At 50.3% G+C, this 19,977-nt stretch overlaps 1 protein-coding gene across 1 annotated transcript in view; it reads right to left on the reverse strand.

Moving 5' to 3' along the window:
- Window positions 1-15,817, reverse strand: part of TRAPPC9 (trafficking protein particle complex subunit 9) — a 542,263-nt gene extending 526,446 nt beyond the window's left edge. Inside the window, exons 1-4 of the mRNA XM_055314325.1 lie at window positions 15,709-15,817; window positions 10,719-10,883; window positions 10,185-10,273; window positions 7,440-8,033 (exon numbers count right to left, since the gene is read on the reverse strand). Of these exons, the coding sequence (XP_055170300.1) occupies window positions 7,440-8,033; window positions 10,185-10,273; window positions 10,719-10,748 (713 nt within the window). The 5' untranslated portion in view covers window positions 10,749-10,883; window positions 15,709-15,817. The remainder of the gene's footprint in view (window positions 1-7,439; window positions 8,034-10,184; window positions 10,274-10,718; window positions 10,884-15,708) is intronic.
- Between the last annotated feature and the right edge of the window lie 4,160 nt (window positions 15,818-19,977).

Consider the following 19,977-nt stretch of genomic DNA (forward strand, 5'->3'; position numbering starts at 1 on the left):
GCTGGGACCTGGGCCATCACCAGCAGCTCCCTAAATGTTGGCGAGGGTATGCGATTAAATAATGCCAAGGCTTCTCTCGATCAACTCAGAAACCAAAGATACTGCATCACAATCCTCCTTTATCATTTTTAAATATTCCTATTCTTTTGAATATTAAATTTCTTAAAAGTTTTTTTTTTTTTCAAGACAAGTAGCCCCTGTATTAAATTTTCTCTCACTGAGAAAGCAATCACATCAAGAATAAAAACCCCTGGGCAGCCCCGGCGGCTCAGCAGTTTAGCACCGTCTTCGGCCCAGGGGGTGATCCTGGAGACCTGGGATTGAGTCCCATGTCGGGCTCCCTGCATGGAGCCTGCTTCTCCCTCTGCCTGTGTCTCTGCCTGCCTCCCTCTCTCTCTCTCTCTCTCTCTCTCTCTCTCTCGCTGTGTGTCTCTAATAAATAAATGAAATCTTAAAAAAAAAAAAAAAGAATAAAAACCCCAATGGAAATCCAAAAGACGTCAAGTTTCTAGCTGAATGAATGTTACTGACAGACCTCAATACAAAGTTCAATCTTTCCAGATCTGACTCTAATGAGCTCTATAAACACTCTCGCTGCCCTGGAATTCAGTGCTTCTGTTCCCAGTACTGGGTGAACTAAGATCATCACGTAAGACGGGGAAACAGAGAAGAGGAAACGCCCAAGGCAGTGTGAGGATGGCCCCCCAACAAGCCCTCCCTGTAGGAAGACACCACACCTATCCTGCCCTGCCATCCCCACCCGACGCCTTCAGCCCTCTCCCGCTAGGTACCTCCACTCCATACCCCCTGCCCCGCCACATCCCTGCTACCTCACACACACACATCCCCAGGGCTTACCAGACCATAAATCTGCTTAGGTCACTCCCCCACTTCAAATCCCCCCAAGGCTCCCCAGCACAGTTCTAGCCCCCCTCCCACTGCCGTTCCACTCTACAGCCTCACACTACCTGCCTCCAACCCCAGGCTCCCCCACCCCCCCCCCACCCTGCCCTCCTGCCTCGCTGCTTCACACTCTCCTTCACACTCTCCTCGGGGCTCATTTCCACTGTCAGCTTCTCAAGAAAGCTTCCCTGCCTCCTGCCTCTGCACTTTGGGTCAGATGTCCCTGCTGAGTTCCTAGAACATTCTCTTTTTTTTTTTTTTAAGATTTTATTTATTTATTCATGAGAGACACAGACAGAGAGAAAGAGAGCCAGAGACACACAGGCAGAGGGAGAAGCAGGCTCCATGCAGGGAGCCCGACGTGGGACTCGATCCTGGGCCTCCAGGACCACAACCTGGGCTGAAGGCGGGGCAAAACCGTTGAGCCACCCAGGCTGCCCATCCGAGAACATTCTCTACGCTGAAGCAGTTTCTGACATTTGTAAGCACCAAAAGGCAAGTACATTCTGCTTACTCTTGTGCATCCATCCCTCTCCCCTGGACACGGCATGTATGATGAATAAACAAATAAATGGATGGGTCTCAAAGGGATGAAGCTGCTCCTGTCCATTCCCAAGCCCCTCTTTCCGCAGAACAAAACCAAGACACTCCTCTCCGAAAGGCCTCTCCCCACTGACACCCATCACTGCCTCTCTCTGTTGTCAGTTTTTTAAAAACCAAGCTCCTCCAAAGCCCTGCAGGACAGGTCCTCTCCAGGGTCCTCCCAGTGGGAGCAGCCTCCCCCCTGAAGCCTGGGACATGGATGGCACAGGGCGGTATCCTCATGCCCCTGCTCCAGTAGCCTCCAGACCCCTGCCCAGGTGGCTCCTGCCACCTGAGCTGCTTTCCTGGCCACTTCACCTGGCTGACTCTCCTCCTACCTTCAGAACTCAATGCAGAGCCATCTGTCACCTGGAAATCACCTTCACAATGTCTCCTAGCTCTCGGCGGGGCTGCTCCCCAAACCCAACTGCACTGTTATTGTCTGGGTTTTGTCCAGCCACCCCCCATTAAGACCATGACCTCTCTGAGAGCATTTGGGAAGAGGAGAAAGAGATGAGAAGAGAGAAGGGAGAAACAAAAAGCCAAACACAGCCCAAGTCCCAAATCCAAGGATGCTCACATGCATGTCACAAGCTGCTGGACTTGACAGGGAAAAAAGCTCCACTTAACCACCATGAATATATCTCACTCTGGTAGTAACATAATGTACCCTGTGGGACTCTGTACCTTCCTCTGACACACAACAATAGGAGAGAATGAATAGAACTTGAGGAATCGCACAACTCTGTGCACAGGAGGTGCGAGTCCTACAGCCAGCTCGCACAACTGCAGTGCCAGGGCTCCCCCAAAGCTGGACAGTGCCTAGCTCAGTCTCCTGGCATGCTCCCCATTCAGCATCCACAAGCACACCTCCCTCCTGCAGCAGCATGTGGCCAGGTCTACGCATACTGCCACTGTGCTGCGTGACACCAGCAGGTACCTTACCATTCCCCAGGCCCTTGCCCCCTGAATCTGGCATTATTCCCTCTAATGGTAGGAGCCCCATGACGCACCGTCTTATCCATCTCTGTATCCATCAGTGTAAGCCTTACACTTGGAAGGATCAAAAAAGAACTGCTTCCTCCAAAGTAACTACCAATGCACTCAAGAGGATTTTCTAAAGTTTTCTGGAGGAAGACTATTCCAGAACCATCCAACAATCCTTCCACTTGTCAGCTGCTGCTCCCAATCTCCCAGCACCTCTCCCAGAAGATTCCTACCCGATGTGCCTTCTGTTCCATGCGCAAGACAGACCAGAAAGCTGGGACTCCCATCCTCAGGCTTCTGAGCCCTCCTGCAAGGACCAGTGGGGCTCTATACCCCACCCCAGGCGACCCTAGCTCCTGAGGAGGCTCACCTCCACCCTCCTGATCAGGGACAGTCTTCCCAGGATGCAGATCCAGCACACCATTCCCTTCAGATTCCTTTAGTAGCTGCCCTGCCCACCAGCACTTTTAAGATAACCATGGCAGCTCCTAAAATCCGAAGCTCCTTAGAATGACATACAAAACCTCTACCAGTGGGCTTTCCCCAAGCCCACCAGCCACAGCTCCAGCCCCTCCTCCAGCCCTAGTCTACATCCCCCTAAGTGAGCTCACCTGCATACCTGATTCTAAATAGGAGCCACATACCAACGGCCTATCTCTCCAGTCCACCCCTTCCCTGCGCTCCAGGCTTGTTAACCCATCTGCCTCTTTGAAACTGTCACCTGAGCATTGAAAAGGTGTCTAAAAAACATCCAATGTATACTCTAAATGCGACCCCCAGCAGGAAGCTCCCAGCCTTCCCCACCAGACAGCCCCAGCCACACATTCGGTTGTTCAAGTCAAAACCCTGAGTTTCTTACTTGATTTTCTCTTTTCCTCACCGCCCACCCACACCATAGTCGGGGACAAGCCTGGACATTCCTGTCCCTAAGTGAGCCTCAACTTCGTTCCACAGGACCTAGTGCAGGACATAGCTGGCTCCCAATGAGCATGTGCTGAGTCACAGCCCCCTGAAGAGAGGGAGGTCTCTCCTGGCACCAGCCATTGAGGGAGGGAACCTGAGTCTCACGGGAGGCCCCAAAAGGGCAGCCAAGAAAAAGGGGCTGTAAGGTTTTCCTAGAGTCTCAACTTTGGAGGGTCTGAGATCTAGAAGAGCTCCCAGGTAAGAGACACACCTGCCAGCAGTGAGCAGGTGAGCAGAGAGGAAGCCAGGCAGGTGACCCTATTCGCACACAGGGCCCCAAGGTCTCAGGAGAACAGGAAAGGCCCCAGCCCGGCCATCACACCCTCCCTTCCCTGCATTTCTGCAGGCTGGAAGTTCCAATTTCCTCTACTTGCTATACTTATCTCTGCTTTGTTCCCCCATCCTAGCATGTGAGGGAATCTTTGAGAAAGTCCAGCCTGTCTCACTTGAGACACAGTAAGTGAAGGAAGAAAGCGTTCACACGTGGACCAGAGCAGTAAAGAAAGAACGAGGCCTCCCGGCCGGCATGGTGATGGTGGCCGGAACCTCTCCCAGGCGGGAGCTGGGCCAGGGTGGAGGAGCTCGGTCAGCCAAAGGCTCTCCCTCTAGGGTTAAGTGTTGGAATTTCACTGCTGCAAACTAATGTCATGCCCGTCGGTGACAGACAGGAGCCCCAGCAGAGAGAAGCAGCTACCTCTCACCCACACGGGGTAAAAGGAAAGGCTGGCACAGGTAAGTGCCCACGCCACCGCTAAGGTGAACCACACATCCGGCTCTGTGTGCTTACTGGCTAAAGCAGAAAGAAAACTATGGTCGACTATAGAGCTCCTTGTGTCCGCAAGCTCCAAATGAACTAGCTCTCCAGAAGGCCATGTTTCCCTAAGACCTAGAAAAGTCACCCTCATAAAGGGGGCAAAAGACAGACTGTAAAGCAGCCTCTGTCCTTTCAAGAAGGACAGCTGCTAGTGAGGTTTAGAAAACAGCATGCTCCAGGGGAAAGCAAAAGGCCTCTGGTGGCCGCGTCCTCCGACGGCACCCCTCCGTGGCCAGCACACTCCTGGGCCAGGAACCCCGGCACTGGCGGCCGCTGGGCTGCAAGCTCCGTCATGCACATCACACAGCGACAGCCAGGAAACACGTGCCCACTATATTCATTCCAAAGCCAGAGTCAAGCAAGGCGCTGCAGTCTTGGACTTTCCAGGTTAAGGGACCCCGTGAAAATATCCCTGTGCAGCCGCCGAAATCAATTAGCATCTCACGTCCTCCAAACGGAAAAGATTAATAAGGGCTCGTTTGTCACCAGATACTAAGAAACCAAACAAGTTCCCCAAAGCAAATATTTTAACAGATATCAAACATCAATGGGTTACGTGCTTAAAAAGAAAAACAGAAAGAAAAAGCAAAATATTTGTTAAATTAGAAAATAAAAAGATGATGGGGGTAATATATGGATCTAGGCAGCAGTAAGTTTTGGGTTTTTCAAGCAGTGAAGGCAGCAAGGAGGCAGCACACAGGGAAATCTAGCTACTTTCAATGCGGTGTGTTCACAGCCTACCTTTTCAGACCCAACAACATACTCACAGGGCGGTATGATAGAAAAAAAAAAGGAAAAGGAAAGAAAAGAGGAACAAGCAAAAATTAGAAACACACAAGAACAAAAATAACTTTGACAGCTACAACACTGCATGTCCAAAAATCTCCCGTGGGCTTTCAAGAGGCCCGTGGCACACATGAACGTTCCAGCAAAATAAACCCGCACCTCGTGTTACGGGGCAGTGTGGGGCCTGCGGTGGCCAATCTGCCACAGGGCCTATGGACGTGGTCAGTGCGCCACCCAAACCTCAGCCTTCATCTAGACCATGTCCTTGTGAGCTGCGAATTACAGTCACATTTCAGGCTGGACAGCTGCGGGACATAGCTGGGCTCTGTTCCTGCACCAAACCATTGTTTTAAAAGTGAGAGCGCTCTAGAGTAGTGAAAGCAACAATGGACCAGCAGGGGTGACCGGAGAACGGATTTGGTCTGAAGTCACTGGCATCACTATGTCACACAAGTTCAAAAGCTGGCTGAGTGTACAGCAGGCCGAGAACAGAAAGGACCGACCGGGGGGCAGATGGATCTACCGCTGCGTTTCCGGTGGCTGGAGCGCTGCCCGGCACACGGCAGCTCTCAATAAACACTCATTCGTGTTATCGCCCGGCACGGGCCGGCACACTATCCCAAGTCAGTCTTGTTACTCCTGCCAAATTGTGAGCATAGATTTCAAACGGCAAAAACAGGCCGGCATTCTCTGATGGGTCTGCAACCTCAAAGTCAAGAAGTCAATGACCAAAAAATGTCACGGGTGCCTCGTGGAGCAAAGAGGTTGAAGCGGGGTTCCCACGGCTTCCGAGGCTTCAGCCGCGCACCCACTGGTCTGTGTAGCAGAAACAGGCCAGTTCCTGCCCACGCCATAGGCCGCAGTGGCTCGGGAGTGCGGGGGAGGTGCACGGTCTGGCCCCATGTGGTAAGGGAGGGTCACCGGGTGCCGCCCCGCTGCAGACTGGCCTGGAGAGGGCTTAGTGTGAGGCACTGCTCGGGCCCCTTGCAGCTGCCCAGGTTCCTGGGCCTCGCCACCCCAGCCCCAAGGTGTAACAGGGGAGGTTTGGATCACAGATGCAATGTGCCCTTTCCTTGGCCACACAGACACGTCTGTGTCTGCTGAGGAAACGAAAACCAGCGCGAACCCTGCAGAGCAGTGCAGGCAAGTGGGACTGAGGCCACTCCGTGCTTCCCCCTCGCAGGGCTGGCCCCGGCCTGTTTTCCTCAGTTCTGTGACGTCTCCTCCAACTTACCAACAAATGGAAAGTCAGTGTTGAACCTTAGGTAAACTCAAGAAACGTACTGAGCACCTACTCGGCGGTGGGCACTCTGCCAGCACAACACTAGGTCACTCAGCTGTCACCTGCGAGGCCCTCATCCACATTCTACGGGAGGGGAAGGGGGGACACGGTGTCCAAGGCCAGGAAGCCCACGCTCTCCCTCACCACAGGGGACCTCCTCCAGGCACAGCATCACCGTCCTCCTCTGTGCACGGACGCCACGATGGCCACAATATGGGAGGCAGAGCATGGAGCAGGGAGGGCCAGCTGTGGCTCTGTGCAAAGTTCAGCAGCTGACTTAATCTCAGGAAATGTGAGGCCTGACCTTCCTCTGCTCTGCCCAACACCTCCTGTGACAGAGGATATAAACACTGTCGTGTGCACAAGGAGCTCTTTGGGAAGCCCCTGGGAGCATCTCTGACACCCTGATGCTCGCCTTGGCTGACTGTAAGCCAGGAATCAGACACTGTCACTATCAGGTAGGAAGAAGGCCTGACCCGTGCACAGCCAGCCCGGGAGGCAGGGGCTCCACTTGGGTGCCCAGCTCAGCTAGTTCCTGGTTCGGCTGCGGCTCCAGGCTCAGCACCTCACCTACACATCCAAGGGATGAGACTGAATAAAAGTTTCAAACTGTGCACTAGGGCATTGCCATCCAACAGGAATGAAACATGAGCCATGTAAATAAAGTTTCCTAGTTTCCACAACTTAAAAAGTAAAGAACTGAAACTGATTTTAGTATTTAACCTAACATATGTAAAATAGTATTACTTTGACACTATAAAGATTAACAAGGTATTTTCTTTCTTTTTTCCACACTAAGTCTCAATATCTCATATGCATTTTACTTACAGTGTCTCAGCTCAGACCAGCCAGCTCTCTGGTGCTCGAGAGCCACAAGTGGCTACCGCACTGGACAGCAGCTCAAGGGGTCCCACAAGCAGGGCCGGCTCAAACAGGGAAGTACATATGACAACCCTAAAAGGACTGCCTTTAACCAAGGACTGTCCTGTTTTTAAAAGTCTGAAAACCACGGACTGCACCTGTCTACCCCTTGTTGCAATAAAATTCTCCCACCTGCTTACTCCTTCTTGTTGTCAGGAAGCAACCCAAGCACGAAGCCTCTGGGCTGCTAGGTAAACTTACCTACTATCTGTGTCCAGTCCTACGAAGTCCTTTTTCTCAAACGGGACACAGAGAAGAGGGATCTTATCTCCGGACTTGTCTGTGGCCCTGTCCAAACGCTTGGACTCGAGCACGATGAAGAGCGATTCGATGAAGTCCTCGATCCTCTTCTCCACCGTCTGGCAGTCCTCGTAGTTGGGGTAGAAGGCTACATCGGTACGCGGCTGCTCGGCGATCTCTCCCTGCAACCCAAAGACAAAAAGCCGGGAGTCGTAGAGTGTGGAGCCATAGATCTCCTTCTGCACGTGGAACTTCTCGAAAGTCTGCGGCCAGTCCTTGGCCGAGAAGCAGTCTGTGATGGTGATGAGGCCCACAACTTTGCGATGGGTCTGGAAGTCACCCCACTCATTGTTCTCCGGAGGGTAGTGATGCCTGTAGCGGATGTAGAGCACCCGCTGGGAGTCCCGCACACTGATCTGGCTCACGGAGGAGATCCTCTTGTAGATCTTGAAGAAGTTCTCTTCTGAGACGATGCCCACAGGCTGCACTACCACAAGGAGAGTCTGGTGGTCCTCAGCACACTGCATGTAGTCAGGGACACTCATCTTGAAGACTCTGCCAAAGAGAAAAAGGCAGTTGGCCCACTTTGGGGTATTGGGAGGTTCTGACACGAACCACCCAGGAGGCAGGGTGAGCCCCACACAGGGCCCTGGGCTACCATTTGTCCTTGGAGTTCTGCGTTTGGCCCCCACAGCTCTTCCCGAAATACCATAGCTCCTGCAGAAAAGGGGTGTCTCTGGCTTTCTATTTCCAACACTGGCCAGGTACTGGTGGAGAGCCAGTGCTCAAAAGCGTTCAGTGAACGAATGTCCCGCTCCCTCATCTCCTCAGCGGGACACACTGAAGAGAACCAGAGTGGACCCAGATCTGGATCTAACCTCCAATCTACCCAGGACGTAAATGGTTTATATATGGATTATCTCACTTAAACCTTTCTGTAACACCACCTCAACTCTACTGAAGAAGAACCTGAGGCCAAGAGAGGTTTATTCCTGGTCAGGATCAGAGAGGCCCCGTCAGACAAAATGTTCAGGCCCAAGCCTCACCAGGGCACTCAGGCCCTGAAGGATGACGCCAGGCCACTCCCCTGTTCCCAGCAGCCATCCTCTGAACAGTGTCATCTACACCACCTCAGGAAGAACCCACGCAGTGTTCCACAGAGGGATGGCTGCCCCTAGCAGAGTTGGGACTGAAGGCGGAGATTTAAGGTTTTGTGTTTCTCAAGGGGAGACGCAGCTTTAAAAGCAACTGCAGAACACTTTTATCTGGTCCAGGCCTTCAGTGCACAGAGATGGAAAGGGGGGCCTGGGGCAGCTGAGGGGAGGCCTCATGAGCAAGGACTGTCTCCCGGCAGCACAGCAAGCCCTGGGCGCTGCTGACGGACGAGGCATCCGTGAGGCCCAGGAGAACAAGCGCAGAAAGAAAAGACAGAGGACAAGTATACAAGCCCTTCCCTCTACAGTGCAATAAGGTTTCATCAACTTATTCAATATGTTTGTACCCAAAGCTAAGGTAGGCTCCATCAAGGTGTCACGGGTTACAGAAGTTGGGAATTTTGAGTCATAATGGAAATTCCAACCTGCACTGTGGCTTTCCCTGTTCACACATGTGCTCCATGGGCACTCTGTGCCAGGCACAATACAAGCCACGAGTTCTCCCAACCACAGATCTTTATTAAACACGTGCACACATCATACCTAGGCGCACCGAAGAAAAGCCATCTATAGATAAGATCGAATTAATGAAATTTAAAGCAGCCGAGCAGCACACATTATTTCCCAAAAGCTCCTGCTCTCTCGTTAGCAATAGGTGGCAGAGAACTGACCGCAGGCACCAAGTCTATCGAGTTGGTTCTCTCCCTGGCTGTCATTCTGTGTGACCATAAGTGAGTCACACAGTTTCACTGAGGTTTTTCTCTCTTGTGAAAGAGAAATTAACAATGTATAAAATCTCATTGTTCACATACCCAACATCTAATGAGGACTTCCCATGTGCCAGGCTCTGTGCAGATGAAAAGACAGCATCCCAGGTATACTCACGAGTAGAAAGAGAAGAAAGATGTTAATTCTCCCCAGTTTGATATATAGATTCAATGTTATTCTGGATTAGACTTCCTACCAGGGGCAGCCCGGGTGGCTCAGCAGTTTAGCGCCACCTTTGGTCCAGGGCGTGATCCTGGAGACCCGGGACCAAGTCCCACTTTGGGCTCCCTGCATGGAGCCTGCTTCTCCCTCTGTCTGTGTCTCTGCCTCTCTCTCTCTCTCTCTCATGAATAAATAAATAAAATCTTTTAAAAAAAAAAAAAAGACTTCCTACCAGATTTTTGGTGGAATATAACAAATTAACTTGCAGTCAAGAATAGCCAAGAAACTTCAAAACTTCTGAAGAACCACCCCTGAGGAAGGGCATCCCCAACCCCAACAAAAGCAAGACCAGATACAACTGCTACTGCTAACAAGATACAGGGTTTCTTGTGGGGATGATGAAATGCTCCAACACCATGGTAATGGCTGCACAGTTCTGTGAATACACTAAAAACCACTAAATTGTAGACTCCAATGGATGAAGTGTATGATATATGAATTATATCTCAGAACATTTGTGTGGGGGGAAAGACCAAATAAAAAGCTACAACCAGCACAGTACAGACACAGGGATATTAAAAAAAAAAAATGCAATCCCGCCCAGAACTTGACCCACACATACATGACAATTTGAAATCCAGCAGAGGTGCCACTGTCAGGTGGTAGGAAAGGACAGACTCTCCGACAAATAACAGTAAGACGATGGGTAATCTGTGAGTAAGAAAAAGACACATTGTCCAATCAGAAAATGGGCAAAATGCTCAAAGCAGCATCTTCGAAGATAAAACTCAAATAGCCAAGACATGTACATAAGGATGGCCCACCTCGATGGCAACCAGGAAAAGCAAATTAAAGCCACAGCGACAGACCATTTCACATCCAAAATAAACTGACAAAAACTGTACTGTGGTAAATACACACGAGACTTATCCTTTTTAAGGGCACAGTTCTACAGCATTAAGGACATTCACACTGCTGTGCCACCACCTCCAAGAGTTCTCCACGTCCCCCGCCTGACACTCTGTACTCCGGAAACGCCCGCTCTCCCCGGCCCCTGGCAGCCACCATTCTGACTTTCTCTCTACGAATTTAACTGCTCGAGGCCCTCATGTAAGTGGAATCACACACTCTTTGAGTCCTTTGGGGACTAGCTTACTTCACTTAGCAGAACGTCTTCCAGGTTCATCCATGTTGTAGCAGTACATCAGAATTTCCTTCTGTTTCAATGCTTATATTCCATTGTAGAGATACACTATTTATTTATTCATTCATCAAAGGTCATTGGGTTGCTTCTAGCTTGGGGCTCCTGTGAATGATGCTACTGCATAGACAGAATATTTTAAGTATGAAAAACGCCAAGTGTGAGACACCTGGGTGGCTCAGTGGTTGAGCATCTGCCTTTGGTTCAGGGTGTGATCCTGGGTCGCAGGATGAGTCCCGCATCAGGCTTCCTGCAGGGAGCCTGCTTCTCCCTCTGCCTGTGTCTGGGCCTCTCTGTGTGTGTCTTTCATAAATAAATAAAATCTGGGGCAGCCTGGGTGGCTCAGTGGTTTAGCACCACCTTCAGCCCAGGGCATGATCCTGGAGACCTAGGATCGAGTCCCATGTCGGGCTCCCTGCATGGAGCCGGATTCTCCCTCTGCCTGTGTCTCTACCTCTCTCTCTCTCTGTTTCTCATAAATAAATAAATAAATAAATAAATAAATAAATAAATAAATAAATAAATAAAGTCTTTAAAAAAAAAAAGAAAAACGCCAAGTGTTCACAAAGGTGTAGGTCAGAAGTAACTCTCCTATATGACAGCGGGCATACGGACTGGCACATCCTGGGCCCCGGAATTTCCTTCATAGAGCGACTCTGGCATATGGATGGCAGAAAACATAAACAAAGGATGCTAGAAGCCAGAACTAGAGACAACACAAATGTCCACCGTCAGAAGAGTGGATAAACAAATCGTGGTCTTTTAATGCAATGAAAGCTTACAGAGCCGTGAACATAAATGGCCCAGAACGACACTGCAGAAATGCAGCTAAACCTCAACACTGTGATGGGCAAATAAAGTAGGTCGTGGATTAAGACAAGCAGCACAATCCTGTTTACATAAAATTCAGAAACAGCCAACACTACACAATGTACTGTTTAGGGATATTTACACACAATGTAAAACTATAAAGAAAAATAAATTTGGGTGGCAGAGAGGAGCGTAACTCAGGAGAGAGACAGCAGGCTTCGGAAGTGAAGCTGGATGGCAGACACGAAGGCATTTGTTTAGCCATTCTTTCAACTATACATAAACAGCACATACACCTTTGCTGTAGTCTAGATTTAAAAATCTTTCAAGAATTAGGGGTGCCTGGATGGCTCAGTCAGTTGGGCACCTGCATTTAGCTTGGGTCCTGATCTCGAGGTCCTAGGACTGAGCCCGGTGTCGGGCCCCCTGCTCAGTAGGGAGCCTGCTTCTTCCTTTCCTTTTGTGTGTTCTCTCTCTCTCATGCTCTCTCAAATAAATAAAACTTTAAAAAAATTTTTTTTCAGGAGTTAAAAAAGGGAGGCGCCTGGGTAGCTTGGAAGTGAAGCACCTGCCTTGGGCTCAGGTCATGATCTCAGGGTCCTGGGATTGAGCCTCACATCGGGCTCCCTGTTCAGCAGGGAGTCTGCTTCTCTCTCTCTGCCCTTCACTCCGCCCTCCTGCTCTCTCACTGTCTCGCTCTCTCTCAAATAAATAAAATCTTTAAAAAAAATTTTTTTTTCAACAGTTAAAAAAGGGAGACGGTCCAACTTCAAGGAGCTCACAGCCTGGTTGTCCGCATTCAACTAGTTTTAGAGCCCAGACTCTGCCCCTGGCCTCAGCCTGCAGGTTACGCTGCTGCTCCTGCAAATACCTTCCTCTATGAGCAAGAAAACAGAGGTAAAAGACGCAAGTGTATCTCAGATGCAGCTCCACCTGAAGATAGGTGACAGCGGGTCCTGGGCACAGGTCTCAGGACAGGTGCTCAGTTTCTTTAGTCTGAAGTAATGAGAAAAAGTACAACAATGCATGAGCTCCTCATAAGACTAAACTTAGGTAAATTTGGGAAGCTCTTTATAAATATTAACTACTATTGTAATTTCTGTTTAGGTAATAAACTCCCACATTTTTTGGCATTAAAACATTCTTGCTTTTATGAAATGCTAGTGAGAGGAGATGGTGGTGATTTTCCCATTGCTGTCTCGGCAAAAATTAAAACTGACATCCCTATTATTGATCCTCCAATTTCTGGAATTTGCTAATCTATGAAATCCAAACAACCAACTCACGTTGGACTAAATGATCCCTCTGGGTCTCTTCCAGTCCTGACTGGGCACTAAAAGGACTCCAGCAATCAAATCCATGCCACAGGTCAATAAACCTTACAACCTCAAGCAAGAGTTTTCCCTGAAGCAGGTCAGTATCATAAACTTCTTGTTCAATTTGCCCCAAATTCAAAATATGCATCTTACACAGGAGGACATCATGTGAGGTAGAAAGAGGAAACTCATCCTAGTATGTATCCTAGTTAGATTCCCCATCAAACCTAAGAAATGAGTATCACTATCTTCAGTCGTAGATGAAATAAGGCTCAGTCATTTTGTTTAAGGTCTCCTTTTTGGTAGGTGATGAACTGGAGCCAGGCGCCAGAGTCCATGCTTTTCCATTGGTTTCTTCAAGGGAGAAGCTGACAAAAATAAGACCTGGCACTGAACCAGTTCTAGTGTCTGAGACAATACAAATATTAAGTATCCAATAGTCCAATACAAATATTAAACATCAAAAACAGAAGCGCCTCAGTGGCTCAGTCGGTTAAGTGTCTGCCTTAGGCTCAGGTCATGATCTGAGGGTCCTGGGATAGAGCCCCACATCGGACTCCCCGCTCAGTGGGGAGTCTGCTGCTCTTTTTCCCTCCACACCTCCCCCTCATGCTCGCTTGCCCGCCTTCCTCTCAAATAAATGAATAAAATCCTTAAAAAAAAAAAATCAAAAATGGGGCAGCCCCGGTGGCCCAGTGCTTTAGCGCCGCCTTTGGCCCAGGATGTGATCCTGGAGACCCAGGATGGGGTCCCACGTTGGGGCTCCCTGCATGGAGCCTGCTTCTCCCTCTGCCTGTGTCTCTGCCTCTCCTTCTCATGAATAAATAAAATCTTAAAAAAAAAATCAAAAATGTATTTCTTCAACATAGTAGCTCCCCCAAACGTTAAACACAGAGCTACCATAACAACGGCAAGTCTACTCCTAGGTACACACCAAAGAGACTTGAAAACACATGTCCATGCAAAAATTTGTCCACAATGTCCACAGCAGCATTACTCACTCTTAACAAAGGGTGGAAACAATACCACTATCCATAAACTAGTGAATGAATTAAAAAAAAAAAAAAGTCTATCCAACAAGAGAACATTGCTCAGCCATAAAAGGGAACAAAGTACTGATACTATGACAACATGGATGTGTCTTGGAAAGGTGATGCTCAGTGAAAGAAGCTAATCATGAGGGCAGCCCCGGTGGCTCAGCGGTTTAGCACCGCCTTCAGCCCAGGGCGAGATTCCAGGGTCCCGGGATCGAGTCCCATGTCAGACTCCCTGCATGGGGCCTGCTTCTGTCTCTGCCTCTCTCTCTCTCTCTCTCTCTCTGTCTCCCATAAATAAATAAAATCTTTAAAAAAAAGTATCAAAAAAAATAAGCTAATCATGAAAGGCCACATAGAGTAGGATCTGTATATGAAACACCCACAGCATGCAAATCCCTGGAGACAGAACATAAATGAGTGGCGGCTGCCAGGGGCTGCAGGACAGGAGACTAAGAAGTGACGGCCAAGGAGTATGGACTTTCTTCCTGGAGTGATAAAAATGTTCTGGGACCGTGATGGCTGCTCGGCGGTGAATATACTAAAACCACAGCACTGTCCACTCCACATGGGTGGGTTTTGTAATACAGGAACCATATCTCCATCAACCAGTTATTATTTTTTTAAAAGTTCTTTTTTTTTTCTTTTAAGATTTTATTTATTTATTTATTTGTGAGAGACACAGAGAGAGGCAGAGACCCAGGCAGAGGGAGAAGCAGGCTCCCTGCAGGGAGGTCCAGGCGGGCACTCGATCCCGGGTCTCCAGGGTCACGCCCTGGGCCCAAGGCAGAGGCTCAATCTCTGAGCCACCCAGGCATCCACGGCAGTTATTTTTTAAAATATTCCTTGAACGATCGTTTTTCCCTCTGCCACACAATTTCAGAACCAACATAACCTTGCGAGAGATCCTTAGTTAACAAGGTAATCTTCCCTGGGGGGGGGGGGCCAACATCACGCCTGGGGTGCTGCTGTTACACTCATGTTCACAGACACTAGCTGGGCTGGACGAGGAAGTGGTTGCAACTATTGCTCAAAAATTGACAGCGGGGATCCGCGGGTGGCTCAGCGGGTTCGGCGCCTGCCTCCGGCCCAGGGCGTGACCCCGGGGTCCTGGGATCGAGTCCAGCGTCGGGCTCCCTGCACGGAGCCTGCTTCTCCCTCTGCCTGGGTCTCGGCCTCTGTCTCATGAATAAATAAATAAAATCTTAAAAAAAAAAAATTGACAGTGACCAGTTTCAGCCGGGGGAGGTGGGGGTTGCAGACGTCACGGCCCCTGCCTTCAGCTCCTCCTGCGCCAGAGCAGCCCAGCTTGCAACATTTTGATCCCTGGGTCTATAAAAACACGTAAACTCCGCGGGCACAGTCTGGGAGCCTGCAAAGCGCGGGCGGGAGGCATTTCCGGGGGAGCCCACCTGCAGCCCCCAGGGCGCGGGGGGGGGGGGGGGGGCGGGGCGCGGCAGGTGACCCCGGGGCTCCCCGCGGGGGCGGCGAGGACGCGGACGGGACGGTCGCCCCGGGCCGCCCCCGCGGGAAGACCCGCGCCCGCCGGGGGTCGCGCGACCCCACGCGACCCCACGCGACCCCGCGCGGCCTGGGGAGGGGGAGGGGGAGGGGCGGGGAGCAGGGCCGGGCCCCAGGGCGCAGGTGCGGCGCGGCGCGGGCAGGTGCGAGGCGGACCCCGGCCCCGGCAGGTGCGGGCTGACGCGCCGCCACGCGCAGGCAGCGCCCCCCGCAGCCCGCCGGCCCCCGGCCCCCGGCCCCGAGCCCCCCCCACCTCGCACTTACACAGCCGGCGGCCCGGGCCCGGAGCGGGAGCCAACGGCCGGAGGGGCGGCGGGGCCGAGCAGCCCGGGCGGCCGCTCCCCCTGCTCGGAGCTGGCGCTTCCGACCGGCGGCCGCGCCGGCACCCTCCTGCGCATGCTCGGGGCCGGGCCGGGCCGACGCTCCGCTCCGGGTTTTGCGGGCGATCGCGGGGGAAGGCGGGGCGGGGGAGGGGCCTGGAGGCGCGCAGCTCAAATTTCAGCCCCTCTGCAGTCGGGGGGCAGTGGGGGTGCCCCGGGCCGCCGGCCCCGCACCCCGCACCCCGCACCCCGCACCCCGCACCCCGCACCCTGCACCCTGCAGCCCCCGGCGAAGACCGAGCAGCCTCAGCCGTGGTCGCTAAGGCTCAGAACCGCCCGCCGGCTGAGTTCGTGGCCCTCGTGCAGGCCAGGCGGGCCCCGGGCGTGCTCCAAGCGCGGGAGGGTCCTCCCGTGGGTGCAGCCACCCCCAGCCTGCGGGCCCCCAGCCGCCTGCTGTTCCCCGGGGGAAGAAGCCACTGCGGGATTTAAACTCCATCTTTGGGGGGCGGCCCGGGTGGCTCAGCGGTTTAGCGCCGCGGTTTAGCGCCGCGGTTTAGCGCCGCCCTCAGTCCGGGGCGTGATCCGGAGATCCGGAATCGAGTCCCAGACCCGGAATCAAGTCCCACGTCGGGCTCCCTGCCTGTGTTTCTGCCTCTCTCTCTCTCTCTCTCTCTCTCTCTCTCTCTGTGTCTCAATAAATAAATAAAATCTTTAAAAATAAACTTCGTCATTGTTAAAAATGAATACACAAAATGGAATCTACATACCTCCCTCAGGGCACGTTTGGAAAGATGCACAAGACTGTTGGTAACAGTGTCATCTCCAGAAAAGGTGGAGAGAACAGGATGGTGGAGGGAGATGCTCCTTGCCGGGTGTGTCTTTGTGTTCTGTCTGCATGTTTTACCACATGCATGTATTTCTTTCTTAAGATTTTATTTATTCATGACAGAGAGAGGCAGAGACACAGGGAGAGGGAGAGAAGCAGGCTCCATGCAGAGAGCACGACATGGGACTCGATCTTGGGTCTCCAGGATCACACCCCAGGCCCAAGGTGGCGCCAAACGGCTGGGCCACCACGGCTGCCCTGTACCCTGTATTTCTTTTTCAAATAAAAAATGTTTTTAGGGGTGCCTGGCTGGCTGGGTCAGTAGAGTATCCACCTCTTGCTCTCAGGGTCCTGAGTTCAAGCTCCACATTGAACATGGAAGCTACTTAAAAATAATAATTAGGGCAGCCCAGGTGGCTCAGCGGTTTAGCACCACCTTGGGCCCAGGGCCTGATCCTGGGGACCCGGAATCCAGTCCAGCGTCAGGCTCCCTGCATGGAGCCTGCTTCTCCCTCTGCCTCTCTCTCTCTCTCTCTCTCTCTCTCTCGGATAAATAAATAAAAATAAATAAGAAGAAGAATTAATGTAATGGAAGACAAGAATCATACCTTCAGCAAATACAGCAGCCACGAAAAACCTGAGCCATCAGGTTTGCTTTAGGCCAGCAAGCATTTATTGACTCTTTGTGCCCAGCGCTGTCTTAGGACCTATTTTATTATTCATATGTTTCATAAAATAATAATATGCTAGCCCTCATCCCTGCCCAGGGTCAATAGAAAACCAATTGAGATTTTATTGAATTGTTTACCAAAAAGTAGGAATGAATTATAAGCAGAACACATCATCAGGGCAAAGCAGGTGAAACAGATTTCCAGCATGCCAGAGAGCCAGGAAGTGTTCTCAACAAAGGCACTCAGATACAGAGGGGCAGTGCTTCCAAGACACCACAAAAAGATGCCTACAGTGGCTACTCCATGGCATTAAGAATGCAGGTTGAGGGATCCCTGGGTGGCGCAGCGGTTTGGCGCTTGCCTTTGGCCCAGGGCGCGATCCTGGAGACCCGGGATCGAATCCCACGTCAGGCTCCCGGTGCATGGAGCCTGCTTCTCCCTCTGCCTATGTCTCTGCCTCTCTCTCTCACTGTGTGACTATCATAAATAAATTAAAAAAAAAAAAAAAAAGAAAGAAACTTTCCTTCTTAAAAAAAAAAAAAAAGAATGCAGGTTGACAGTTATAGAAAACAGACATTACAAGAGGCCAGCCTTGATGGAGGTCTGTGTGCCAGGAGCAGAGTTCCACTACTTAGCTCAGAGTCTCCTTAAGATCCATGCAAGGTAGCTATTCTAAGTGCTGAGGTCCAGAAAGGACACACCACTTGGCTGGAGTTGCACAAGTGGCTGGTCCTATTTAGAGATTCAAATCTAGGACTGTCTGACTCCATGGCCTGTGCTCCTTCCATAGTTCCTCTCTGTTCTTATTCTATTTATAAATGGATAAGGCAGCAATTTAGAAAGCAAGATTGAAAGCTGGCAAAAGGAAACATTGCTATTTTAGTACAGTGTTTCTCTGTTTACAGTGTACGCACTTAGAGTAATTTATTTTATTGTTCCAGCAAATCTGTGAGAGAGAGGATACAATTCTGCATTTTGACCTATGAGAGGACTGAAGCTCAGAGAAGGTAGGGGATGGCATTAAACTGATGCATGGAGGGTACCCAGGGCTATCTTTCTTCTGGAGTTATTCACCTGTCGTAGCTTTAACATTTCCTGAACATCTCATCTGAATGTTCAGAATTCAAAGCATATAGCAAACCTGCTCTCAAGGAGTTTTTAGACACTTTGAGTTGGATTGGAAGGAACCTCTAAAATGATCAGTTCCAACCTCACACCCACACCAGATCCCCTCCACAAAAGTCCTAGTGGGGGTGGAAAGTTCAATGATACAGACCTCTATTAGAAAGTTCTCCAGTTGGGGCACCTGGATGGTTCAGTCAGTGGAGCACATGACTCTTGATCTTGGGGTCATGAGTTCAACCCCACACTGGGTGCAGAGATTTCATTAAAAAAAAAAATTAAGGGAAGGAAAGAAAGCTTTTCAGTAAAATGAGGCAGAATCTGAGGTTTCCCTGAAACATGGAGTCCCAAAGATGAAAACCAATGCCCAAGAGACTTTGTGGAGTTGAGAATTATCACTGAAACATGAGTCAAAAGTACAGTCAAAGCACCCACCCCATCACTCACTGACTACATAATCACAAAGTCTTCATCTATAAAATGAGGATGATCACTGCCTGGTGCTGTCACCAGGATTAAATAAAATAATATATGAAAAAATATTTAGAGACACAGTGGGACAGGTTAAATGAAGTTGCCTTTTTAATGCTGTCATATGCTACGCCTATAGCTTTGGGAGAGGGTGATGATATATCTTGATTTACCTGGAACAAACCCGGTTTGTCTGTCGTCCTAAGTGTTCAGGTTGGGTGACATGATCACCTCACTTTGGGCAAAGTCCATCATCCCTCAGGATTTCAGATCCCCCAACAATATTTTCTTAAGATTTTATTTATTTATTCATGAGAGACACAGAGAGAGAGAGAGAGAGAGAGAGAGAGAGGCAGGCTCCATGCAGGGAGCCCGATGTGGGACTCGATCCCAGGTCTCTGGGATCACACCCTGGGCTGAGGTGGCACTAAACCACTAAGCCACCCAAGCTGCCCCCCCCCAACAATATTATATAGGCTTCCTTACTTCTTTCCGTATTGCAGGGCTCTCTTCTACCCTGCAGTCTGCTCAAATACTTGGCCGTAGCGCCATGTCTCACGTGGCTTTCTAGCTCCCAAGCTAAAAGGGAAGAGATTCATTGACTTGCCCACATATATTTAATACCACTGAAAACTGGCCACTTGAGCAGGTCCTTCACATCTACTCACTAAAAATAATACAATCGTGGTAGCTATTTACCACGTGCAATGTGCTTGTCACAAATTTTCTCATTTTTAATACAAGATCCTCGTAATAAAGTACATTGTTCTAACTTGAAGACACTAAGTAATAAGATTCCCTTTTCATGAGTGTGGAACAGGTGAGAAACAACAGCGCATCAGACAATGGATATTTACGAGTCAGTTTTACTATCACCATGTTGCTTAGACACGGGTGCTTTGGATCCGGAGCCAACATTTAGGCTTTGGTTTATGAAATCCTTTCCCTTACAATTATTCAGCCTCGATTCCCCAGCTAAGAATGATCTTCAAAAAAAAAAAATTTTTTTTAAAGATCTTATTTATTTATTCATGAGAAACACAGAGAGGTAGAGACCTAGAGAGACGCACACTCCCCTAGGGGAGCCGGATGCGGGACTCGATCTCAGGACCCCGGGATCACC

Source organism: Nyctereutes procyonoides, unplaced genomic scaffold (genome assembly GCF_905146905.1).
Source record: "Nyctereutes procyonoides isolate TBG_1078 unplaced genomic scaffold, NYPRO_anot_genome, whole genome shotgun sequence".
NCBI lineage: Eukaryota > Metazoa > Chordata > Mammalia > Carnivora > Canidae > Nyctereutes > Nyctereutes procyonoides.